The sequence below is a fragment of the Rhinoderma darwinii genome, chromosome 13 (genome assembly GCF_050947455.1).
Source record: "Rhinoderma darwinii isolate aRhiDar2 chromosome 13, aRhiDar2.hap1, whole genome shotgun sequence".
In the NCBI taxonomy this organism is placed as follows: Eukaryota; Metazoa; Chordata; class Amphibia; order Anura; family Rhinodermatidae; genus Rhinoderma; species Rhinoderma darwinii.
Genome location: NC_134699.1, coordinates 39,314,753 through 39,341,736, shown reverse-complemented (window position 1 = coordinate 39,341,736; position 26,984 = coordinate 39,314,753). Strand labels below are relative to the sequence as shown.

The 26,984-nt window shown below is 44.4% G+C and overlaps 2 protein-coding genes across 4 annotated transcripts in view; both read left to right on the top strand.

Moving 5' to 3' along the window:
• L3MBTL1 (L3MBTL histone methyl-lysine binding protein 1) overlaps nucleotides 1–5,658 on the top strand; it is a 28,641-nt gene extending 22,983 nt beyond the window's left edge. For all 3 annotated transcript variants that reach the window (XM_075845701.1, XM_075845702.1, XM_075845700.1), the window contains exons 17-21: nucleotides 290–454; nucleotides 1,445–1,494; nucleotides 2,037–2,182; nucleotides 2,333–2,395; nucleotides 4,498–5,658. In XM_075845701.1, the coding sequence (XP_075701816.1) occupies nucleotides 290–454; nucleotides 1,445–1,494; nucleotides 2,037–2,182; nucleotides 2,333–2,395; nucleotides 4,498–4,632 (559 nt within the window). In that variant the 3' untranslated portion in view covers nucleotides 4,633–5,658. The remainder of the gene's footprint in view (nucleotides 1–289; nucleotides 455–1,444; nucleotides 1,495–2,036; nucleotides 2,183–2,332; nucleotides 2,396–4,497) is intronic.
• The window catches only part of SGK2 (serum/glucocorticoid regulated kinase 2), a 46,499-nt gene continuing 24,892 nt past the window's right edge, over nucleotides 5,378–26,984 (top strand). The window contains exons 1-2 of the mRNA XM_075845703.1: nucleotides 5,378–5,460; nucleotides 14,867–14,956. Of these exons, the coding sequence (XP_075701818.1) occupies nucleotides 14,916–14,956 (41 nt within the window). The 5' untranslated portion in view covers nucleotides 5,378–5,460; nucleotides 14,867–14,915. The remainder of the gene's footprint in view (nucleotides 5,461–14,866; nucleotides 14,957–26,984) is intronic.

The window sequence follows — 26,984 nt, the reverse complement described above, 5'->3', positions numbered from 1 at the left end:
TGGCTTTTGAAATGCCAGTCTACATAAATCTACCCTCTAGTGTTTTAATAGCGTACCCTGAGGCCAATATAAAAAAACTGGAAATATTCTTGAAAAATAAAATAACCATAAAAAAATTGTTGTTTTTTTTAGTTTTATTTTTTATATTGAGGTTTTATACAACAAACAAGACAAAACTAACCCCAAACAGGGAGCCAGCAGCCGATCCCACCAATGTCTATAGTTTTGGTAAGTCTGGACTTTTCCTTTCTGCTCATGACATTTGTCCCGCCGCTGTTCTTACCTACAGGAAGTGCCCCACTCCTGGCTGTGATGGTTCTGGCCACGTGACTGGAAGATTCACAGCTCATCACTGTTTGTCCGGTTGTCCTCTCGCTGACCGTAACCAGCAACTAACAAGAAGCAGGAATCCTATCCCACTGCCACCTCAGAGGAAATCCAGACACCATGGCAGGTGAGAGATCAGGGTGCAGATGCACGTTCTTCATTAAAAAAAGAATCTATCCACATGGTTTGGACCGCCATGAAAATTAATTTAGATGATGTCCTAAGAAGTTTTTTCTTAGGGATATTAGTTACACCTTGATGAAATTAATCTGGTAAAGTCACAATAAAAGATTGCTGTAAAGATGTTCAATCTTCAGAGTCTTTCCCAGAATTCAGCATCTTATTTTGGCGTTGCCTCCATCAACTTCTGCATAGTTCACTGTAGATTTCAGCGTGACATTCCAAGAAAGGAGTATAGTCCAAGAGCTGGATCCCTCCACTGTGATTCTAAAGACAGCTCTTCTTTACCTCTCTTTATAAAATTCTGGACATGGTTACCTCTCCTTCACATATCTTCACACATGTAGTCTCATCCCACATATTATCAGTAGGATAGAAGACTGAAGTCAGCAAGTTTTAAAAAGCTGAAACCTCACATCACTGTAGTAAATTATACACTAATATTTGCATCAATTATGTGAGTGTCTCTTCATTATGTGTCAGACTAAAACTCTGTTTGCATCTAATTGTTGCTTATCTCCGACAGAAGGCTACAACTTATGCCACTGTATAGTCATACGTCGCCCATTGACTTTCTATAGTAAAAGAAAACGTATACCGCACAGTATACGTTTTTTTTTAATTGTGTGCACCATTTTTTGTGTTCCTATACAGTAAAAAAAAAAAATAGTCCCCATGCATACCGGTCTGGCGCATCTTTTGGCATACACTGAGTGCATGGGGTCCTAGGTATACATTCGGCATATGTGCCGAGATATTTTTCGAACCATATGCTAAACGTAGGGCAAAAAAACAAGATGTGAACAGAGCTTAAGCCCAGCAGGAGATGAGCACCACTCAGAATTATGTATATGGAAGGGCTGTTCAACTGGATTAATCCCTCAATTATATCTCTGTGGTAAAATCCATGATTCTTAAGTTTCTGTTCCCTTTATAGAATTGGACGTCCTCCCAAATATCGTAGAGTGCAGCAAGACAACTTTCAAGGTAAAGAAATTTTTTTACCAATTCAGTAACATTAACTATTAGGGTATGTTCACACGACCTATTTTCAGCGGTTTTTCGGGCTGTAAACGCTCCGAAAAACGGCTAAAAATGCGGGGGCTGAACGCCTCCAAACATCCGCCCATTGATTTCAATGGGAAAAATGGCGTTCCATTCCCATGGGGCGTTTTTTACGCGGCCATTTTTAAAAAAACGGCAGTGCATTTAAAGGCCTCAAAAAAACAAGTGCATGTCACTTCTTGAGCCATTTTTGGAGCCATTTTTCATTGACTCAATAGAAAAACAGCTCCAAAAACGGCCATAAAAAACGCCGCAAAAAATGCAAGTTGCTTAAAAAACAGCTGAAAATCAGAGGCTGTTTTCCCTTGAAAACAGCTCCGTATTTACAGCCGTTTTTTGTTAAGCGTGTGAACATAGCCTTACAATTACTCATGTTTGATCATGTGATATTTAAATAAATCATCTCTATATAATGTCTCCTAATGTTTAGTCTCAATGTATTATGCTAACTTCTCTATCAACAGACCCAGTTCACCAGTCACTTTTTATGTCAGCCATGTCTATCCAACCTGATCGCGCCCTTGCTCTCTGCTGGGAACAGCACTGCCGTCTATTGCCCGGTGTAGCTGGTATCAGTGCAAACACTGTATCAAAGTGGAACACAGAAGAGGTATTAATTTCCCTTCAGAACCTGCATTAGGCTCATGCCACATCAATTTAATTTGTACATCTATTCTCCATTTGTAGTATTTATTTGTTTGTTTTTTAGTTTTAGCTCTGACTGTGCTTTGCGATAAACAAAAATCAATTTCCTTTCTAGGTGTTCAACTTTGTGCAGACACTTACAGGATGTGAGGACCAAGCCCAACTGTTCAAAGAGGAGGTGAGATGCCTGAATTTTCCAGCGTTATAATGGTTGGTATAGGAAAATTGCGTTTCTAGTATATAATAATCTTAATATTAACTAATAAATCCTGTCAAGAGACAGTGGGCAATCGGGAAGGGGTAAACTAAATTGTTCAGTGTTGCACAAATAGGTTTTCTAGCATGTTTCTTTTTCGTGTAGAATATTGGATGTCTTGTTGACTATAGGTGTCAGTGAGGCATCTCACCAATTGTGATAAACTTGAGAGGTGTCCACAGTAAGGAATGAACCTCACTAAAGCTATTTGCCTTTGATACCTAAAAGGTATCTATTGTGTAAGGCAGTGGTCCCCAACCAGTGGCTCGGGAGCCACATGTGGCTTGTGACCTCCAGTTGTGTGGCTCGCAATAGGATCCCTGAGTAACGTCCATATGCATTGGCTACAATAAGATTTCCAAAATTACTATATTGAAGACATATCCTAACCTCTGAACCGTGCCAATTTGAATGGTACAATGCATATTTTCTTCTGTATGTATAATTAAAAACATGCAATACCGCTTGTACAACTTTCTTCAATTCTGCTACATGTTTTTCAAAATTTGGAATGTGTCTCGCGACCATCACTCGTTTTAACCTGTCAGTGACCACCCATAGGTGTTTTTACGGCGGTCACTAACGGGTATTATTCTAATGCATGTGCCTTTTTATGGCACTGCATCAGAATGAATCTGAGCGGCTGGGAATAGTTAGGCTGGGTTCACACACCCTATTTACGGACGTAATTCGAGCATTTTAACCTCGAATTACGTCCGAAAATACGGCTCCAATGCGCCGGAAAACATCTACCCATTCATTTGAATGGGCTTTACGATGTTCTGTGCCGACGGTCATTTTTTGTAAAAAAGACGGCGCGTAAAAAAGACGCCCGCGTCAAAGAAGTGCCTGTCACTTCTTGGGACGTAATTGGAGCCGTTTTCCATTGGCACCATAGAAAAACAGCACCAATTATGTCCGTAATGGACGCTGCGAAAAATGCCGGCAACATGCCATTACGTCTGAAATTCAGGAGCTGTTTGCTCCTGAAAACATCTCCCTGATTTCAGCCGTAATGGATGCTGCCGTGTGAACATACCCTTAAAGCTCCCTGCTCTCAGCTAGCGAAGGGCTTGGAGCAGACCAGCTCGAGCGGGCAGGATCAACATCGATCCTGCCCGTTTAAGCCCTCAGATGCGGCGGTCAATAGGGACCGCCGCATATGAGTGGTTTTAGAGGGAGGGGGCTCCCTCTCTCACCCCACCGGCACACCCACGATGCGATCGCGGGGTGCAGATGATTTCTATGGCAGCCGGGGGCCTAACACCTTTGAGGGCATATATTATTATTATTTTTTTTTATTTTCCTCGACGTGGTCATTCAAACATAGATAACTGGAAAAAAATGTGTTGCCTGATGAAGACCTCAACACGAGGTTGAAACGCGTTGCAGCAGTCCTCTTTCTTATCTTTTTTTTATTGTTTTTAAAACAAGGTGTCCAATAAATTGTTTTAATATTCATCCGAAGGGGTCCGTGGTAATCACCGCACCAGCTACACAGAAGCGCCCGACACAAGGAGCATTTTTTTCCAGTTATCTAGAATTGAAATCAATGGTAGTTCTAATGGAACCGTTGCTTTCCGTTTTCGTTTTTCCATCCTCCCTTCCTCTGATGGAAGAGAGGTAAAGGTATACTAACACTAGTGTGAACCTAGCCTAAGTCTTGTACTGCAGAGGGAGAGGAGCGACACAGTGCTATACTTGCATGCAGTGCTTATGCAGAAGAGATAGCGGGATTCAATTCTATGAATAAAAATAGGCATGGCGCCTGTTACCAGTCTGGCTTGCACATCCCCAAGCAGGGATCTATGCCCTTCTCTGTGTTATCCACAGCGGGCATGCGAACATATCCATGCAAGTAAAAAAATTCTGTCCTCTCACACTCCAGTTACTGAACAGTCTTTTATAAAAGTTATTCACAAACTGATGGCCTATGGGTCACATATCAGTCATGATAATACTATTCTCATCATCATATACTAATTCCTCCAACACCAAATGCCAGGTTTTTTTTCTCCCAACAGATGATAGACGGGCAAGCTCTCCTGCTTCTAACGCAGACGGACATTGTAAAGATCTTGTGCATAAAACTGGGACCAGCTGTCAAAATTTACAACTCCATCCTGATGTTCAAGAACACAGAGGACTCTGCGGAGTGACTTCTGGCGCAAATATCTTGCAGTCTTTTATTAGAAACGCACTATATGACAAGGAAAGCCCTATGTACAGAACAAATATGGTTTAATGAGTCACTGAATATAAAAATCCCATTACTGTGCTAATTCCCCTGGGGCTTCAGTACTAACTCTGCTACCTGCACAGTGTGTAGCCTATACGGACAGATGATAAGCGGTGAGAACTTTCAGCCAGCAGATGGTACTGTATGACACGGTTTCTTTGTGTGTATACTATGTATGGGATAGAAATCACCTGCCCTGCCGAACACCAAATCTAAGTACTTAATAAAATGTCTGGCTGCAGGGTGCCCGAGTTATTACAGAGGCATAAATATTGTTGTCACGATTGGTGTCCCTTTATCCCTCGTTCATCTTCTGACCTGACTGTATTCTACTTGTCACTTGTGTTGTCACCCGGTTTTTCTGGCTTTTCTCCCTCTGTGTGCAGAGTGGCATTCTTCAGCTGTCGCTCTTCCTACTCTTTTTCATGGTACGAAGAACACACCTGGCTGAATAAAAGTCTGGGAATGATTATTTCTGCACATGTGTAATTTCCCATAAAAATGCCCAAACACTGAAAGATTATTCATTAACCAGCCAAACTCCAGGCGCTCCTTGAGAGAAATATATTTGACCTTCACACTGTCCCCCACCCCTCTTTCCACTAACACCAACCTCCTCCTCTGCCTCCTCCTCCTCCCGGCTACTTTCTCCCCACCTCCTTCAGCTCAAAAACAAGACTTCTTATTAGTTATAGGTAATTCGGGGTCGGAGACGCCTGTGAGAGTGGACCACCCCCAGACATTGCAGGTAGGAATGTACAGTCAATATAATGTTATTATGTGGACAGTGTTCTAGCTGTTTTTGGAAAGGTGACTGGGTCTATGATGGAAAGGGTTAACAGTCATAACTTTATGTTGACAGCTTCTGGGCAGTTGCAGGTAAATATATGGGTCTGTAAAGCTATTTCTGCACGGATAATAAAACAATTACACTATCTGTAACATACCTGGAAATCTGTGATGTTGGTTGTCTTCGTGCATATCAGAATATGAAAGGGTCTGTGCCACTCTGATTGCCCTACAATGCGCCAGCGGGTCTGCTGGACTAGCAATTTCTGTCATCTTAAATTAAGCTGAAAAAAATGTCAGATCTGCGGACTCAAATTCATTGGAACAGAACTATTGAATCAACAGTAAAAGTCGTAAATGGATGGAATAAAATAAAAACAGTGGGAGTAATGGAGAATACAGGGTGCAACATGTGCAAGTCTTCTGCGGAAATGATGGTGGGATGAGCTGGAACAATATTATTTGTTGAATGTTAGAAAGTTAATCATATTAATTCTGTATATGTAGCAGAGCGGAATCTGCTCTGATGCTGCATTATTTGTGCACTATGTTAATACCCTGAGTAAAGATAATGCAGCAGGTTTATTTGCAGTCCTATGTACACAACTCTCTTTTGCTCGGCTGCATCTGACAAACTCTGCTACATTAGTCAGGAGGGGCGTTAGGCTGGGTTTCTACAGGGTGTTTTATTTCTGTTTTTTCAGCGTTTTTTTTGTTGTTGCAGTTTTTATATGCTTTTAAGGCTGTGTTCACATGGAGTATTTTGCAGGCGGAAAATTCTGCCTCAAAAGTCCGTTTGGGATTTTGAGGCAGATTTTGTCCTTCCTGCACGGCGTTCGCCGCGATTTTCACCGCATTTTTCGCAGCTTTTTTCGCTCGCGCCCATTGAGTGCTACAGGCAAAAAAGTCAGCGAAATACGCTTCTCTGCCTCCCATTGATGTCAATGGGAGCTCAGAGGCGTAAACGTGCGAAGATAGGGCATGTACCTTCTTTCTCCCGCGAGGCGGTTATAACGCTCGCGGGAGAAAACCGCCCCCGCCTCCCATTGAAATCAGTGGGAGGCATTTTTGGCCGGTTTTTGACGAGTTTTGCGGAGCGGTTTCCGCTCCAAAAAGCTCGTCAAAATACTCTGCGTGAACAGGGCCTTAAATGCTTTGAAAACGCTTTTTAAAACCTCATTGACACCATGTGCTTCACCTGTAGCAGCCACACGGTCCAAAACCGTATTGCAAAACTGCAGCAAAATGCATGAGATTTTTAAAAATTACTTTTCAAAGCAATTACTAGGCATTTAAAAACAGCAACAAAACTGCAATAAAAACGCTAGAAAAAATGCGATAAAAACACTGTGGAGCCTTATAGTAAAATCACTCAACAAGAGAGTGGTGGATTAATAATGCTTCTATTAAAGTAGACTAAATACTGATGTAGTAGAGCTGTATTTGTTAAGATACTGTGCATTATAATAAATCACAATTTAAAGTCCTATGTAAAACAACAACACACTGTGATATCACAAGAAGTTGTCTGTGGCAAAATTGGTTACATATCCATTTATATACCAAATACACCACTGTCTCATAATGTGATATCAGCCTTTAATGTGGTCATGGGCATTAGATCATTTGTTCATAGATCCATCCAGTTTTTCTGGAATGTATTGCTAGTCTTATGTCTATCGGCCTCCCCTGGAGTAGGCAGGTTTTGGTTAACAAATCTCATCTACACGCTGCGTAAAATTTCCGACCAGAAATTGACCTGCGGTGCGTATTTTTTTTTACCGCGGCCTGTCAATTCCTGCTGCGGAAAGTGGACTGAATTGCTGCGTTTTTCAGAGATGTCACCATCTTCCAACATTGAGAAAAATGCCGCAATATCCGCACCACCATCACGTGTGGACAAGACCTAACAGCTCAGTGCGGAGGAGTATAGAGGGTAGAAAGTGCTTTACGAAATATTCCTCTTGAGTGGTCATAGTGTATACACAACAATTTGTGTTTTCCTAACATATGAAGACAAGATTATCTTGTTTCAGTCTCCCATTCTATAAATGACATCTTGCTTACTATCAACAACTTACGGCATTTCTAGTTTTGCACACAGCAAGTTAAAGGTGCCATGTGCACGGCCGTGATTTTCTGGTTGGAAACCACGGTCGTGTGCATGGGCCCATTGAAATGAATGGGGCCGCAATTCACCCGCAGATTTGCGGGTGAATTGTGGTCGCAAAAATATGTTCGTGTTCATGGGCCTAAGAGTCCATACCTCCACCACTCAATAAAAAATCTACAACTTTCATTAATACACTTTGTGTTTCAAACACGGTTTTTAAGATCTCAGCTTACTGTTAGTGAACGTTAACATTCATGTTTACATCCAGAAGCTGAAAACTAGCCAGACCTAATACTTCTCACAGCTGAGAGATTGCTCCAATTGTATCTAGTCTAGACGATCAACTGTGAGCTGAATACAACAGGAGCACAAATCTCCCTCCTGTCCTGATAGTTTGCTGCAATGTATCAATGCAATGTACCGTATGAGTGAGGAGTCCAGGCCGCTAACTCACGGCAGATTGTGTAGACTGGATATAAGTGTAGCAAACTCGCAGTATGTACAAGTTTTCAGCCACTGGATATTTACCAGAATGTTCATTCACTGACAGCAAGCAGAAATCTTAAAAAACATCAAAGCCCTACTTCTGATTTATCAGACCTGCTCTGCGTACCCCCTTACAAGCCCCATTACCTGGGCTATTATTGCTACAAGCTGAAAAATTTGTCCATGCATGGTCATCTGGGGTTGTTCCATAAAGACAATCCCTATCCTTCCATATGCGGCATTAGGGCATATAGACATCATCAAGGGGATGGGTTCCCAGCTTGGACCACCCTCTATTACTCAGAGCAGACAGCCTTCGTGTACAGTGGCTCCCCCTATGAAGGACCACATGACCATGTATGATAAGGTTGCCCATCATCTCAATGGGTGCCACACGGAAAATGTGCAAACTGCACTGAACCTGCGTATTTATTTGTTGGCTCCTCAACTGCTGCTGTCTTAATAAAAGGTAAATGTCGCAGACTGCAGATGGACCGGTCTAAAATAAGCGTTCCATGTGCAATAACTTTACACTCAGGTCTTTCTGTGGAAGCGCCGAACCTAAACCAAACAAGCCGACGCTAGTTTTAATCAGTCTTTTGCAGTTATAAAACGTCTGTGTTCCATAAGGATTGTCTGTACACATAGAAAAAACAGAACCCTGTGACATCGATTCATAAAGACCAGATCACTGACAATTGAACAGACTTATGTGATGCATAGGGCAGTGAATTAGCAAGAAAATATCCATCAATGTTGGGGTACACTCCAATTATTTTTTGGGAGGGTAATATGGCATATGTAAGGCCCCATGCACAAAGCCGTAATTTTTATCCGCAATTACGGACCAAAGTACGGACCCATTCATTTATATTACCCATGGACACCTTCTCGCATATAAACGGGAAGGTGTCCGGGCCATAGATATGACCCGCAAAAAAAAAAGGACATGTCCTATTTTTGGATTTTATGGACCGTGCTCCCATACCTTAATACTCAATACTCCTTAATCCGCAACTGAAACCCAATGTGTTTGGCTCTGAATTTGACCTATTGCATTTCAATGGGTAAAATCCGTCATAACAAATACTGCATGCTGCGGATTAGAGAATCCACTGCAGATTTTTTTACACTGTTTGTGAATGGGGTTTGTTACTCTGTACTATAGTTTGTTGCTCAATTTAAGCGCAGATTCCGCAACAAATCGCACAATGTGTGAAACTAGCCGTGGGGTTCCTATTAGTTTTAAAGGGGTTCTCTGCTTTGGATTATCCCTACTTGTTAAAAAATCGTTCTGGTTCATTGCCCTGTGTAAACAGATCAGCCGATGCTCGTTCATCAGTTGATCGTATCGTTTCATCGGCCTAAAATGTTATCGTTGTCGGCAGTACATCTCCCTGTGTAAACAGGGAGACGTACTGCCGACATTATAGAAATTTATGGGGATGAGCGATCACAGTAATGACCGCTCGTCCCCATACTAGCTCCTTGTGAAAGGGGCAAACGATCGCCAATCAACGAGCCGTCTCGTTGACCGGCGCTCGTTTACACGGCCAAAATGGGCCAGTGTAAAAGGACCTTAAGTGTTCGACTTTTCTGCAGCGCCCCACACAGAGGAAATTACGCATTAGATAGTGTCTGTTCAAGTCAATGGGTTTTCTGTGTAATGCAGTACCATTCCTCTGTTATTCCTCCTAGAAATGTATAACTAAGTTGACAAATGGGTGTTCCCATTCACCTTGTCAGTTGGGCAACTCCACACTCTGACATTGTCCAATCAGTGCTGACAGTATTAGACTGTAGGAACACACCCTACTGGCAAGGGGAATAGTAACGCCCAGTTGTAAAACTATTTACACATTTCCAGGAGGAATTATTGAGGAATGCCACAAAACTGAGCAATAAGAAAATATGCAAAAGAATTGTTATTTCATGGGACACACAATTATTTTCTGAAATAGACATATCAGGAAAGCTGACAGGATTTGATTTGATTAAAGGCAACAAATTTTCAGGACCCTAAACCACCAAAATGCCGTTATACTGGACAGTAATATTATTATAAAGATGCCCCTGTATAATCTGCCTCTATTCTGCATAATGTAAAAAAAAAATGACTTATAACATTTCAAGTGCTGTATGTAAATGACTGTTCAAGAGTCATCTGGGAGGTGCCGCTATCCTGAAGAGCCATGCAGTCCGGTCCCTAAACATGCCCTTTCTGGCTTGATTGGCATCCCACAAGAGCTGGTTTGTAATGATGTTTCACAGCCTAAGGGCTTACTCAGAAGAACAACTACAAACTCGAACGTGAAAAACGGCAGTTTCACCCGTGTGGGACCCGTTTTCCCAGATCCCCATAGACTTGAATCTATCAAGGGATCCGTGAAAACGGAGGAAAATAGTACATGTTCTCTATTTCAACGGACCCTTCACACGGTCTGTTAAAACAACGGCCATGTGAACGGCCCCTTTGAAATACATGTGTCCGTGTGACGACCGTTGTTTTAACGGCCATCACAAGGACGTATGCTACATTGTGTGAATAAGGCCTAAGGGACATCCATCAAGCCAGGAAGGGCACGCTCAGGGACCTTTTTTATGCAACTTCCTAATACATTCATTAAAGTACAAAGTGGATCTTAACTACTGGCACTAACTGTTGCCACTGCCAAAATGTTCTAGGGTATTGCTCTGCTGTGTTAATCCGCCTGTCAGAGACGGTAAAGGCAGCATGTGACACTTCCAAAATAAGACCAGCTACTAATGGAATAGAATAACACTGCCGGTGGTAATGCCGTTTTTCTAATGTAAGAGGCTGCAGAGCATTTGTTAATGATTTGTTAAAATCCTTAAGTTTTCCTCTTCTAGTCAGTTGTTACACATCAAGTTGTTTATTAGTTCTAGCTGTTATCATGAACGCTGGGCGAGACCCTGTATGGCCACAATTATAGCTCCAATAATGGTTGTCACCGATCTTTCCTAAAGTCCTGAATGGTAAATCAGCTAAATTATGGACTGTACAGCAGAGCCTTAAAGGGGTATTCCCATCTTAGACAATTAAGGCATATCCACCGGATGGGAATACCTCTTTAAGCACTCTGGGGGAGATTTACCGTAACTGGTGCAAGGAAAAGTGGAGTAGTTGCCCCATAGCAACCAATCAGGTTCAAGCTCACAATTTTCAGTAGGCGTTTTGAAAATGAAAGAAGCAATCTAATTGGTTGCTGTGGGCAACTACTCCACTTTTAATTTGCAAAATATGCACCTCTGTGTGCCTTTGTATGGTGCTTCAGTATAGCACCGTATTACAGGGATAGTCTCCCCTAGAAACGCTGCTTCAATGGTAGAATATCTCCGCAATACGGCATCCGATATAGCACGGCACAAGTTTTTATGCCTTAATATAATGCCTCAGAAAATAAATTTTTCTTTTTTATTTGTGACAAAAATGTGAATTTAAACAAGAAGAAAGGAGAAACAAGGAACAGAGACAAATAATAATTGTGGCTTGGTGGAGTAAAAAGAAAGGACCACCGGCGCTGCTATGGTGAACGATGAACAATGTGGAGGCTTAGACAGGCATCAAGGCAAAGACTTTATTTGTCAGAGGCTACGCGTTTCAACACCGAACCGGTGTCTTCATCAGGCCTGATGAAGACATCGGTTCGGTGTTGAAACGCGTAGCCTCTGACAAATAAGATTGGCCTGATGAAGACACCGGTTCGGTGTTGAAACGCGTAGCCTCTGACAAATAAAGTCTTTGCCTTGATGCCTGTCTAAGCCTCCACATTGTTCATCGTTCACCATAGCAGCGCCGGTGGTCCTTTCTTTTTACTCCACCAAGCCTCAAATTTGACAACAAACTTCGTTTGCTGTGTTATGGACCTGGCAGCAGCTCTAATGCTTTTGTGACACCTACCAGTGTCTACCATTCAAGGTGAGCATACTTTCATCATTAAGTTCACTCTCCTGTTCCACCTCGCTTTTACTTTGCACTATGTGGCGCCGTGTCTCTTTTTCTATCTCATTTTAGTTTAAATAATAATTGTGTCACACTTTGCAGAATTGAAAGCTGTACTGTGCGATGTCATTACACTTGGGATTCAGAATTTTCTGTGCCCTCTGAGGCATACAAGCAAAATAACAAATATCTGCAACTAAAATGTCCAGTCCACATATCTGAATGGGGTTGTTTCTACAACATATGCAAGGATTTCTGCAAGCTTCGTTCAGATAAATGGGAGCAGTGGCGTAACTACCGCCGTAGCAGCAGTAGCGGCTGCTACGGGGCCCGCGGCATGAGGGGGCCCGTGTCGTCCGCCGGCACGGGCCCCCACCATGGCCGGAGGCTCCGCTAGCAGCCGCTATGGCTGCTACAGCGGGACGCCACTGAACAGTACGGCAGAGCAGGGAGGTATCTCCCCGCTCTGCCATTAAACAAAATACATGTATCCCCTATCCACAGGATATACACAGGACAGGGGATACATGTGTGATCGCCTGCAGCGATAGGGAGAACGGGGGACTGAAAGTCCCCTGAAGTTCTCCATCACAAACCTCGGACTTCCGGGGTCTGTGTCGGCAGCTCCGTAGAAATGAATGGAGCGCCGGTCCCGCTTGTGCGCATGCGTGACCAGCGCTCCATTCATTTCTACAGAGCTGCCGACACAGACGCCGGAAGTCAGAGGTTAGTCATGGAGAACTTGGGGGACTTTCAGTCCCCCGTTCTCCCTATCGCTGCAGGCGATCACACATGTATCCCCTATCCTGTGGATAGGGGATGCATGTCTTTTATTAGGACACACTGTAGGTCGAATTTTTTTGGGAGGGGGGACGCTGTATGGCGTTCCCTACAGGGGGGGACGCTGTATGGCGTTCCCTACAGGGGGGGGGGACGACCCTGTATGGCGTTCCCTACAGGAGGGGGACGACGCTGTATGGCGTTCCCTACAGGGGACGACGACGCTGTATGGCGTTCCCTACGGGGACGACGACGCTGTATGGCGTTCCCTACGGGGACGACGACGCTGTATGGCGTTCCCTACGGGGACGACGACGCTGTATGGCGTTCCCTACGGGGGGACGACGCTGTATGGCGTTCCCTACAGGGGGGACGACGCTGTATGGCGTTCCCTACAGGGGGGGCTGTATGGCGTTCCCTACAGGGGGGGGCTGTATGGCATTCCCTATAGACCCCCCCTGTAGGTAACGCCATACAGTGCCCCCTGTAGATAACGCCGGACAGCCCCCTCTGTAGGGAACGCCATACAGCCCCCCCGTAGGGAACGCCATACAGCCCCCCCCCGTAGATAACGCCATACAGCCCCCCGTAGATAACGCCATACAGCCCCCTCTGTAGATAGCGCCATACAGCCCCCTCTGTAGATAGCGCCATACAGCCCCCTCTGTAGATAGCGCCATACAGCCCCCTCTGTAGATAGCGCCATACAGCCCCCTCTGTAGATATCTACAAAGGGGGCTGTATGGTGTTATCTACAGGGGGGCTGTATGGCGTTATCAAAAGGGGGGGTTTGTAAAAAAGGCATTATCTACAAGGGAGGGGGGTTGTGTGACACCCAGGGGAGGGGGGGCCCCAGTCAAAAGTTTGCTATGGGGCCCAGTCTTTCCTAGTTACGCCCCTGAATGGGAGAGTCGCAGAAATTTCAGCAACAACTCGTGTGTGAATGTAGCCTTATTCGCGGCTCTGAGCGCATTCTTTTATCCTGTAAATGCCACCCTTTTAGGTCTGTCATATTTATGGCAATAGCTTCTCATAGAACCATTGTAGTGATATGTAAGTGCATTTGTGGCACAACAATGTCCAAGGCACTTTGGGGAACATGTTTCATGATAGGTGCACGTAAAGTCTGTGAGGATCAGGCTTTATTCACACATGCCATTCTTGCGGCAATTTTTTTTCAATGACAGAAAACATACAAGAAAAAAAAACCTGCAGCAAAAACAGAACGTCAATACAACCTCAAGCTGCAAGACGGTGCCAAATCATGATATAAAAATGAATTCTGCTTCGTTCACATTTGCGTCGGGGTTCTGTTCATGGGTTCAGTCAGATCTTTCTGTCAGTGGAACCACGAGTCGACTACGCTATTGATTCAGCCAAAAAGACGGAAACCTTACGGAATGGAGACAAACGGAAACTATTAGCAACGGAAGCGTTACCATTGAAATCAATAGTAATGCAAACGGAAAGCTATGGTTTCCATTCATGGTTTCCCCTGACGGAAAGGTCTGACGGATCCCATGAACGGAAACCCCGATGCAGATGTGAACAAAGCCTTACAGGTATGCAAAACCATGACAAAAACTATGCTGTTTAAATATAAAACAGTGTTTTTGCAAAGGGTTTCGCAGTAATTGGCAGTAAATTGCCACAAAGCCAGCATGTTTGAATACGCGCTTGCATTGGTGGCCGCAATTATCTTTATTACAAAAGCGGCTGTATAGTGTGCATGTCAATGTGCTCTGTGCTCATACCTGGCGCCATGCACATACAGTATTTGCTCTCCATGACTCAGGCACAGCATGTGTGACATCATCTCCGCGCCACGTCACAAGAAAAATGCATTTATGATAGTAAATTTGGCGAACGTTATTAGAATTAATAGCCTGGCAACAATAGTCTGGCAACACTGACAGTTTTCAGCACTAAATCTTTGATACATGAACCTCATTGCTTTTTATAAATTTTCATTCTGATGTTTGTGGTTTACTACAAAGAAATCTAACCCCCTTCACTTTACAGTACATATAGCGACATCGAGACTGGAACAGGTGAACGCCTCCCTCCAGCCATGACTTCGAATATAAACCTGGGCCCGTCTGCCAACCCAAAGTGAGTACACAGCCGCCACCCAGCCGTGCCTCTAATTACTAGCTCTATGGAATCATTTAGGTGACAAACACCAAAAGCGCTAATGTTACTTGTAACCTGACCTATCAATGACAATGCAATTTTTAATAATACTCGGCAATACAATTAACAAGAACAGTTACGTTCGGGCAATCGCTTTTACGTAATGGTCAATTTAAACATGCTTTACTATGCAGTCGTAATCCACATTTTATATGCACTGATAACCTTGCAGAGTTAAATTCATTAACGAATGTTGCATTTAGGTCCTCAGTATCTTCCGACTGTCAGAAGATCCCATCTGTATGTTCCAGGAGCTGGGACTGCATCTAAAATCCTCTATGAGCTGTTCCCTTCCCTGAATTCAGTGCCAATTGAAATCATTGGGTATTAGGTGTCAGACAGAGTTGAGCCCCTGTGGCTCCCAAGCAATGCCTTAACCAGAGGACCGGTCATCAGTTCAGTAAAGCCCAATTTCCTACCTCTTGTCATACACTGTCACGCTGATGATCTCAGTGTAATTTGTATCCTAATCTGTTTTTTACTTTCCGAGTACGGATGACCCATTTTCTAATTATGCTATACTAGCCAAAGGGGCGGTAACGCTGAGGTTCCACTGGGGGCGGTGCCTGTGTTGGCTGTATGACGCTGTACTATCAGCATCATACAGCTTGTCCCCTTCCTTGCACATTGTGATCTCAGCTTGTATCGTGTATAGTATAGCCTAATTAGCATAAGAAAATGGCTCATAGCTCAGAAAAGGCTGATAACTCTTACCGGTAATCGGTTGTACATGAACCCATGACAGCACCCCTGGAGAGGGCTTCTTATTCACTGGACAGCAAACCTGAGAAGATAAAAGCGGACACACCTGTCCACACACCCAGTCCTTTGCAAGAACTCAGAATGATCAGATTAACAAAAAGTTAAATAATTTATATGAATTTTTTATTTTTAAATATATATCACCGAGGTGAGACAAAATAGGCAAAAAAGTTGTGAAGAACTTTTTAGAGGTACATAATATATCTACTATACCATCTCTAAAAGAGAAAAACATATGAAAAGAGGGGGAGAAAATTGGGGGTGCTGTCATAGGTTCGTGGAAAACTGATTACCAGTAAGAGTAATCAGCCTTTTACCCCTAACCTATGACCGCACCCCTGGAGAAATACACGAGTATAATATAAATCAAGGTGGGACTACAGCCTGGAGGACTTTCCTACCAAAGGCCATGTCAGAAATATCATAAAATTGTAAACGGTAATGTTTTAGAAAAGTATGAGGGGAGGACCAGGTAGCTGCTTTACAGATTTGGTCCAATGATGCACTGGCCCTCTCAGGCCAGGAGGTGGATACTGCCCTAGTGGAATGTGCCCCCAAAAACTTGGGGGGAATTCCAGATCCTGATTGGAGTAAACCTGTTTAATCCATCTGCCGATGGTGGATTTATTAGCAGCCCCTCCTCTATTGGGACCGTGGAATTGTAGTAATAGGTTTTCAGAGGATCTCCAGGCACTAGTGACCTCTACATAGTGGATACATAGTGGATAAGGCATCGCCTCATGTCTAAACAATGAAATTCCATTTCCCTGGGGTTCTTAGGATTATTACAGAAAGTGGGAAGAACAATCTCCTGATTCTTATGGAACACACACCACTTTAGGTAAAAAAAATTACATGGTTTTCATAACAACTCTATCCTCAAAGTCCATGGTGTAAAAAGGGAAGGCAGAAAGTGCCTGCAGCTCACTGATCCTACATGCGGATGTAATGGCCAGCAAAAAGGACATCTTAAGAGAGAGCATTTTAAAATAAATTGATTATAATGGCTCAAATGGCAAAGCTGTCATGGCAGAAAGCACTATATTTAGATGCCAGGGGGAACCCTAGATCTAGATTGAGGTCTAAGTCTAAAAGAGGCTCCTAGGAATCTCTTTACCGAGGGATGGTCTGCTAATTTTATGTTATAAAACAAACTAAGGGCTGAGACCTGTACCTTTAAGGTATTAGGCTTTAGATTTTTATCTATCCCAGCCTGTAAGAAATCCAGAATAAGGAACATATCTGGTTTATCAAAAGGATTCTGATCCACCCCGTCAAATATAACAAAGGCATCTCATACCCTAAGATAGATGTCAGATGTTACTTTCTTCTTGCTGGCCAAGAGGGTAGTAATTACTGGGTTAGATAGACCCCTATTTCTCAAAATAGCCCACTCAATCTCCAAGCAGTTAGATGTAGACTGTGTATCTGAGGGTGCATGACTGGGCCCTGGGATAGGAGATTCGTCCTAAGCTGGAAGGATCTATGGCTGGTCTATTGACATTCTCCTCAGCTATGTGAACCAGGGACGTCTTGGCCAGAATGGGGCTATCAGAATAAGGCCTTATTCACACGAACATGTGCGTTTTGCGCATGCAAAAAATGCTGCGTTTTTTGTGCGTTGCAGTTCCGTGTGTCATCAGTGTTTGCTGCATGGCTGCGTGGTTTACACGCATATGCCATTCTTATGACACGCGGTTTTGATGTTTAGAAAAAGAAATGAAGGAAGTGGTTTTATTTTTCCCTTCATTTCTTGATCTACTATTGCGCGAATCACACGCGACACATGGAAGTGCTTCCGTGTGCTGTGCGTGATTTTCACGCGCCCATTGACTTCAATGTGTGCGTGATGCGCTAAAAACGCCCAAGTATAGGACATGTCGTGAGTTTTACGCAGCGGACACACACTGCGTGAAAATCACGGAATGTCTGAATGGCCCCATTGACTAACATAGGTCCGTGCGACGCGCGTGATTTTCACGCGAGTATCACGGACGTTAAACATGTTCGTGTGAATAAGGCCTAATTGGGGCCTTGTCTTCCCTGATTTTTCTAATTATTCGTGGAAGCAGACACAGTGGAGGAAAAGCGTAGCATCTCTCCTGAGACCAACACTTGCTCAATGCATCTATAGCTACCGGACTGTCCTGAGGATTAAGGGAGAAGAACCTCTTGACTTTTCGGTTCTGTTTGGTTGCAAATAGATCTATTGAGCGGAGTCCCCATTTTGCTATTATCATTATCATCTTGAACACCTCTGGATTTAGGGTCCATTCTGACTGGCTTATTTCCACTCGGCTCAAGTAGTCTGCTACCTGGTTGTTCCTGCCTCTGAGGTGTACTGCCGAGAGCGATAGGAGGTGTGTCTCTGCTATTGAAAAAATCCTGTTCGTCAAGCCCATAAGAAAGCTTGATCTGGTTTCCCCTTGTTTGTTTACATAAGCTAGTGCTGTAGTATTGTCTGGAGAAATCTTTGTATTATGACCTAATATGTCGGGATGTGCTACCCGAATGGACTGTAGTATTGCATAAAGGTCCTTGAAGAATGAGGAGGCTTGATTTAATTGGGAGCTCTAGCGTTCTTGGTGGAAGGAGGAGTTTAAGTGGGCTCCCCAGCGACTTGCATCTGTTATATTCACGGTCTTGGATGTTACCTAAGGAACTCCTTTCACTAGGTTGTTGATCTGTAGCCACCAAATGAGTGGCAGGTGGACATATCTGACGAGAGAGAGAAGATGCAGTCCAGAGAAAGCTTGCTTCTGTCCCAATTTCTGAGAACATCCAGTTGTAGAGGGCGAGACTTGAATTGAACCCATTTTACTGTTGGGATGCATGATTGTCATGGTCTGTGTGTATGTGGACCTACTAGGCCGCACCGACGTAGTGGGGAGGCAGCTGGTCAAACAACAGAGCACCCAAGCAATACAAAGTCCCGCACTAGGGTACCTGAATAGTCCAGACAGTGGCAGAGGCTTTAGCACGGATGGAGGTGGGTGCAGCAGGTTGCGCCAGACGCGGCGGATGACACTGGATGTGGTAGATGACACTGGACATGGCCGATAACAGCAGGTGCAGTAGGACACGACTCCAACACTAATAAGCTCAGGAACAAGGACACAGCACGGGATACAGGTAGCAGGGCACGGGAAACAACGGAAACATGATAACACTAAGGGACCATTTGCAAGACTGACATAGGAATACTAACAACGCTCAGGCAATGAGCAAAGGGACAGGGCCGTTCTTATAGTCCAGGGGAATCATGGGCTAATTGATGATGATTTCCATGTGCACGCGCTGGCCCTTTAATGCTGGGCACGAGCGTGTGCGCGCACCCTACGGGACACAGCGGACCGAAGCGAAAGTGAGCGCTGGCGTTTCCTGGGAAGGAGATGCGAGCCAGCGCTCACGGATCCATGGCTGCGGCTGTCGGGGGGTGAGTAAACCCGGCGGTCCGCGGCCATGGACGCTACAATGATGTTAACAGTCCAAGAACCAACATTGCATGCCTGGATGGTGTCAAACGAGAAAGGAACAACTCCGACACGCTCTCCCTCACTAGAAGAACCTTTTCCTGTGGAAGAAAGGACGTCTAATTTGTGGAAAAATACACCTCCTGGATGGGATGATGTTTTATTTTTTTAGGTTTATGATACAACCCAGGCTTGATTAGATTGAACAAACTGTAAAATCGTCTAGGTATGGAATGAGCAAATTATCTTGTGTTCTGATGAATGATGTCATTTATGCTATCAGTTTTGTAAATATCCTTGGAGCTTGAGAAATTCTGAAAGGAAGCGCTCTGAACTGAAGGTGAGTCAGAACCTTGTTTATTACTACGGCTACCCTCAGGAACTTCTGATAGGGTTGAATAATCGGGGTATGGTAGTAGGCTTCTTCTAAATCGACCGAGGCCATTAAACAATCTGGAAAGAGGAGATTCACTGTGGAAGAGAGAGACTCCATACAGATTTTTTTGTAGGAGAGAAACTTGTTTAGGGGGGAATAAAATCTCTTGCCTTGCTCTTCCAAAGGGACATGAACCAGAACCTCCTTTTCCAAAAGAGAAAGAACCTCTGATTCTATAATACTCAGCTTTAGAGGGTCTACCTGAACTTTTGCGGGGACAAATCCGCTTAAGGAAAAGCTGGTGAATTCTAAGCGATATCCTGAAGCTATTAGGTTTAAAATCCAGTCGTTTAAAGAAATTTGCTGACATTGGTGGAGAAAAAAAAGCTCAACGACCTCCCACTTTTCCTCTGGCGTCATTGTTGTTCCTTGTTTCTGGAATCATTTTGGGGAGTAAACAGAAAGCCCCAACCTTTTATGGAAAATCGAGATTTTTTTTTATAATCCTGGTTCTGTTCTTTTTTTGCTTCCATGCAAACCTGTGACGACAAAAGGAATTGAACTGCTTTGCTGGCATGGGAAAGCCCTTCCTTTTTATTGGAGATCATCCAGGGGAGGGCCAAAAAGATAGCCTCCGGAGCATGAAAGAGAGCAGAGCCTGCCTTTAGACCCATCGTCTCCTTTCCATGAGTTCAGCCATATAGCTTTTCTGGCAGAATTAGACAGGGCAGAAGCCTTAGCAGATAACCTGACTGAATCTACTGAAGCGTCTGCCAGGAAATCAGCGGCGCTGGCTAGGACTGGTATAAAGGCTACAATTTGTTCCCTTGGGCGTGGCTTAGCGGCAGATGTGAGCGGACACAGGAACCGGAGCTCCCGCTGCCGATATCCTGAAACACATCCTGTGGCTAAATTTCTCTAACAAAGACATACCTGTGCAGAGAGGGGAGAAGGAGGAGAACCTGGTGACACTATTCTGTAGAATCTGGAGGCTGTAATGACCCGTTCAAGGAAGTCTAAGGCGGCAGAGGAAGGTGAGCTGGGATTACAAGATGGCGCCGACATGTGCGTGATGGCAGAGAGCAGAGACTTGAGAGGGGCGGCGGCATCCCGACTGGAGCGCTTTGCCAGAAAGACACCCGTGAAGGCAGATGCTGGAGGAGAGATGACAGGAGGAGGGAAAAAGCAGGCAGGCTACTCCGGGTCCAGATATGAACCGCTGCGGGCACAGGTGGATTCAGAGGAGGAGGAGGAGAATGGAGAAGATGTTGCAGGCAGCTCAGGAGGAGGGCTGGATCGAGGCCCGCACAATTCAAATAAGCCTGGGCCTACGTTGGCAGATGTTTTTTCGGCGGTAAGCCTATGTAATGCCACACTAGCTAAACTCACTTGCCAGGTGGGCGGAATAAAGGAGGATATTTCCATAATACGGCACGATCTGCAGAAGGTGTCGGAGCGTACAACAGCGGTGGAAGGTAGAGTCAGTGATGTGGAAGACAGAATGCTGCCCATGAGGAGAGATGTAAATGCGGTAGCTGTGGATGTTACTTATCTGTTATCTAAAACGGATGACCTGGAAAATCGTTTACGTCGCAATAACGTACGGATGGTGGGAATACCCGAAAAAGTGGAAGGGTCCAATCCGGATTCCTATTTCGAAAAATGGTTACTGGAGGTGTTTGGCAAGGAGTCGTTGACACCATTGTTTGCGGTGGAAAGAGCCCATAGAGTACCAACTCGCCCGGGTCCACCTGGACGGCCGCCAAGACCTGTGCTGGTAAAGCTGCTTCATTATAAGGACAGAGATTTAATTCTTCGCCAGGCCCGGGAAAAACAGGATATACGGGTGAATGGTGTGAAAGTGTCATTTTACCCGGATTTTTCTGTAGAGGTCCAGAAAAGAAGGATGCAATTTCTGGATATCAAACGACGACTGAGGGATCTGCGTGTTCAATACTCCATGTTGTACCCGGCGAAACTTCGAGTTGCGGCGCTGGGATCTGTACAATTTTTTGAGAACTCAAAAGATGCGTTAAGATGGCTGGACAGTCACGAGGATCGCCTTCGTCAGAATCGAGAGGAAGCTGCTGCGTGATTATCAGGTGGATGGTTGAAGAGGGGACTCTGCTTATTATGAAAAAGGAGGATGCGCCGCACAGGGGAATAAGGCATTGTTTTTTCTGCATTTTATTTACTGTTCTAATTTGGGGCTGCAGCCTCTATCTTTATAATGCTGAAGGAAAGACAGAGATGTCAGGTTAATTGAAGATGTTGGAGTCACTAAAATGCTATATATCTATGGTAGTAAGGTGGCGGGAGGTTTGTGGTTCTCAGGTTTATACTGTGGGAAAAGATGTGTTTCTGCAGAGTAAGTGGGAAGCTGAACAGTCACATTGGTGGAGTTTTCTTCATCAGCCCGGGCCCTCTTTGGAGGGTAAGTTTCTGGAATGTTGGGCGGGCTAGGGAGGGGGGTGGAGGGAGGAGAATGTTTTGGAGGGAAAGGGAGTTGGAAATGCAGTACGCTCTGATTGGCACTGGATTCAAGGGTAATGGCCTCTGTCAGATAAAAAAAATGGATAGATGGGGGGTAGGGTAAATCTTTTGTCCTGGAATGTGAGAGGTATGGGAGAGGCAACAAAACGGCGAGCTATATTTGACTTTCTGAAAGGGCAGTCTGCTGGAGTGATGGGACTACAGGAAACGCATCTTACCGCTGATACTGTGCAGCAGGCACATAGGGTGTGGATTAGACACAGCTTTCACTCCTATCATTCCACATATTCAAGGGGGGTTAGTCTCCTGGTTCATAGGGATGTACCTTTTTGCTGTTTGGCTTCCTTTAAAGATGGAGAGGGCAGATATGTAGGGGTACATTGTAAGTTGTTTAATTGGGAATGTATAATTGTGGTACTGTATGTGCCTCCCCCATACTCGGTGGTTCCAATAAGAGAAGTGTTGGAAAGGCTGGCTAGTTGGCCGATGGTCCCGACTATACTTATGGGAGACTTCAACAATGTAATGGATATAAGACGTGATAAATTTCCAAAAGGGGGGGGGGGGGTAGGTGAGGCTGTTCTGACGCGGTTTGGGAAGTACATGATAGAGGTGGGGTACACGGATATTTGGCGGGCAAAGTGGCCCTCTAATACGCAATATTCTTGTGTGTCATCTACTTATGGATCGTTGTCTAGAATAGATTTGATGTTTAGTAACGGGTTAGGGATTGAGTGTGTGGAAGGGGTGGAATATCTGCCAAGGTCACTGTCTGATCACTCCCCAATGATATTGAAAGTTCGAACTAGTCCGCAGATAGGGGGGCTAAGACTGCATTGGAGGCTAAATCCATTCTGGATACGACTAGTGGGGGAGGAGATAATAACTGCGAGCTTGCAGGAGTACTTTGAGTTTAATAAAGGTACGGTACCTATAGATATCTTATGGGATGCTATGAAGGCGAATATCAGGGGGGTGTATATCCGGGAAATCACGACCATTAAAAATAGATCACGACAGGTGGGAAAACATCTACTGGAAAGGGTGACATTATCCGAGGAGACTCATGTAGCTAATAATACAGCAGAAACGAAGGCCCAGTGGAAGGTAGCCCTAAAATTACTAAAGGAACATCAACTGGAACAGGCAGCTAATAAAAGGTTGTTTTTGCAGCAAAAATATTATGAGGAGGGGGAAATGACGGGCAGACTGTTGGCAAATATGGCTAGGCCTCAGCGGGAGGGTGCGTTCATCCACCAATTGCAGGATAAAGAGGGGACACTGGTTGGAGAAACAGGGGACATACTGGATGTGTTGAAGTCCTTCTATACCGAGCTGTATCGTACGAGGGTAGATTATCCGGAAGATCTATTGACCGACTATTTAGAGGAAATGGAGTGGGTTACCTTAGGGGAGGAGGAGAGAGAGTGGCTGGAAGAGCCAATTACATTGGAGGAATTGCAGGAAGCAGTGAGTTCTATGGCAAATGAAAAGGCTCCAGGCATGGATGGTATACCTACAGAGATGTACAAAACATATGGGGGGGAGCTTCTGCCAGAGTTATTAGAGGTGTTCCAAGATAGTTTTGCCAGGGGACGACTGCCACAGACTATGTATGAAGCGGCAATAGTAGTCATTCCTAAAGAGGGGAAAGATCGAACACAGCCGGATTCTTATAGACCAATATCCCTGCTGTCTGCAGATGTAAAAATTTTGGCAAAGGTTCTGGCTAATAGGCTGACAAGAGTGGTGACTAAGATAGTGGGCCCGGATCAGTCGGGATTTATGCCATCAAGATCTACAGCAGTCAATCTAAGAAGATTATTCTTGAATTTGCAGACAGAGGCTGCAGATACACAGGGTAGAGCAGTGTTGTCCTTAGACGCGGCTAAGGCATTTGATAGTGTGGAGTGGGGGTATCTGTGGGCTGTTTTGGAGCGGTTCGGATTTGGGAATAATTTTATAACATGGGTAAAATTGCTGTATAAGGAACCGGTGGCTAGGATTCGAGCCAATGGGCGGATGTCAGATTCCTTTAGACTAGAGAGGGGGACGCGTCAGGGATGTCCACTTTCCCCGCTATTATTCGCTCTAGCGATCGAACCTCTGGCAAATGTGGTAAGGCAACATCCGGGTATAGAAGGGTTTCGATGTGGGGAGCTGGAGGAACGCATAGCATTATATGCGGATGATATTTTACTATTCCTGGGAGAGATAGTTCGGTCACTGCCGTTGATAATGACCATATTGGAACGGTTTGGCAAATTTTCAGGGCTTCAAATTAATTGGAGTAAGTCGACATTGCTGCCACTCAAACCATTGGAGGTGCCACTGGTGGTGGGGGGAATTGCTGTACCTTGTGTTAAGGAATTTAAATATCTGGGGATTAAGGTCTCGGGGAGGGTGCAGGATTTTGTTGCGCTGAATGTGAAACCATTATTGGACAAACTAAAAGATAAGACCAGAATATGGCTTGGACTACCACTTTCAGCGCTAGGAAGAGCAAACCTGATTAAAATGATTCTGATGCCTCAGGTTCTTTATGTGGTGCATAATGCCCCAGTGTGGTTGCCTAAATACTGGTTCAGGAGAATACATAATCTGTTTAGGGACTTAGTGTGGAAAAGGGGGATCCCCAGGATTAAATTGGAAAAATTACAATTGCCAACGGAAAAGGGAGGATTAGCTATTCCAAATGCGTGGATATATTACTTAGCAGCCCAAGCACAACATTTTAAAGGTTGGAAGAATAGGGAAGAGTGGGACTCTAGTGGGAAACTGGTGCATCATTTCAGTCGGGGAGAGGATATACTAGAGGCAATGGAGTCTCATAAACTGAGGAGGGAGGCGAAAGGGAAACCGACTTTGCTATTGATACATAGGGTCTGGTGGGAATGTAAAAAAATACTGGGCGTTACTGGGTGCTCCAATTATATGCCTCTATGGGATAATCCATACTTATGGGAATTCCATATCTTGGACGGCTTTCAGGAGTGGGAACAAGCTGGGGTCAGATATGTATACCAGGTATATGAGGGGGGAAGTTTCAAATTGTTCTCACAGTTACAGGAGGAGTTCGGACTCCCACATCGGATGTTTTATCAATACCTCCAGTTGCGGCATGCGGCGCAGGCCCAGGGTAGATTGGTGGACTTGGGCTGCTCTACTATGGGAGTGATGGAACAGGTGTTGGGAGCAAAAGACACTAAAGGGATTATTTCTGTGATCTATGGTACATTACTTTCCAAATTCCTTGGAGATCCGATGGGGGTGATCAGATGCAAATGGGAAGAGGATGTGGGGAATATAACTGATGATGAGTGGGAGGAGATACTGGAATCGCCCAAAATGCTCTCCATTAATGTAGCACACAGGAGGTCACAACTTTTTCTCATACATAGAGTGTACAGGACGCCTAAAGTGTTAATGCAAATGAGACTCAGACCAACGCAGGAGTGTCCCAGGTGTTCGTTTGAGGGGGCAGACATAAAGCATATGTTCTGGAGTTGTCCGAAGCTGAATGATTACTGGAAGGAGGTTGGAGGTATGGTAGAGAGGGTATTTGGGAGAGTTTTTCCGTTGGAACCTAAGATTTATGTGTTGGGCTGCATGGGGGAGGAGGGAGGAGATGGAGCTGAATTACTGGCCATAAAAAAGGTTTTGTATCATGCTAGGAAACTAATAGCAAAATATTGGTTGAATGCGGATCCCCCGGAGGTGTCTGAGCTAGTGGAATACGTTAATCACACGGTGGCATTGGAACATCGGATATACCTAAAACGTGGGGCAATACACAAATACGATAAGCAATGGGGAAAATGGGAACACAATTATGGCACTACAGGGAGGTAGAATACACCTTAAGGTGGAATGATCAGGAGGCAAGTATGGATATATCAGTAGGAGGCAGGAGAGAGAATGGTTATATGAGTCAGGGAAAGGAGGAGGTACTGCGGGGGGGGGGGGGGGGGAGTTGGGATGGAGGGAAGTGGGAGTTATGATACATATAACTGTATATGTTGTACAAAACTGAAAATGTATTGACGGTTGGAACCAAGTTAATGTACATGAGATGTATGATATATGTTGTATTATCAATAAAAACTGGTTTGATTTAAAAAAAAACAATTTGTTCCCTTGAGGTCTTATCTCTGATATGTAGTTCCAACTGTAAAATCCATATACCGAGTGAATGGGAAACACGTGGCAGCTATGCCTGGTTTAAAGGCTGCAGCAGAGGCCTCCCAGGTTCTTTTGAGCTAATAATCAGCCTTTCTGTCCATAGGGTCAGGTAATGAACCAAGGTCTTCAAAGGCAAGGGAACTTCTAGATATCTTTGCCACTGGAGCATCTATTCTGGGGGCTTTATCCCAGTCTTTGGAGACCTCCTCTTCAAACGAATATTTCTGTTTTAAGATTTTTGGTTACAAACCTTTTTCTGTCAGGGGTTTTCTATTCTCTTTTGATAAAACTAGCCACGTTTTTGTGAATAGGAAAAAATCCTTGTTTCCTAGGTCCAAAGCCCTCAAACATGACATCCTGAATGGACCTGGATTCTTTAGGGTCTTCGATATTCATGGTCGCCCTTACTACCTTTAAAAGTTGGTCCGTGTCATCGGTGGAAAAAATATTTTTTTCCTCCTATATCATCATCAGAGGATGAACTAGTGCATGAATCTAGTTCGCCATGTTCCACTAAAATGTTTTCATCTGAAGAGGAGTCTGACCTGCCTGTGCGCCCAGAGGAGGTACTTGAAAAATCCCTCTTTTTAAGGTGTTTTAGAGATCTCTTAACTTCAGCCCACACAACCTTTTTAATGCTAGAGGCTATAAGATTCTTCTG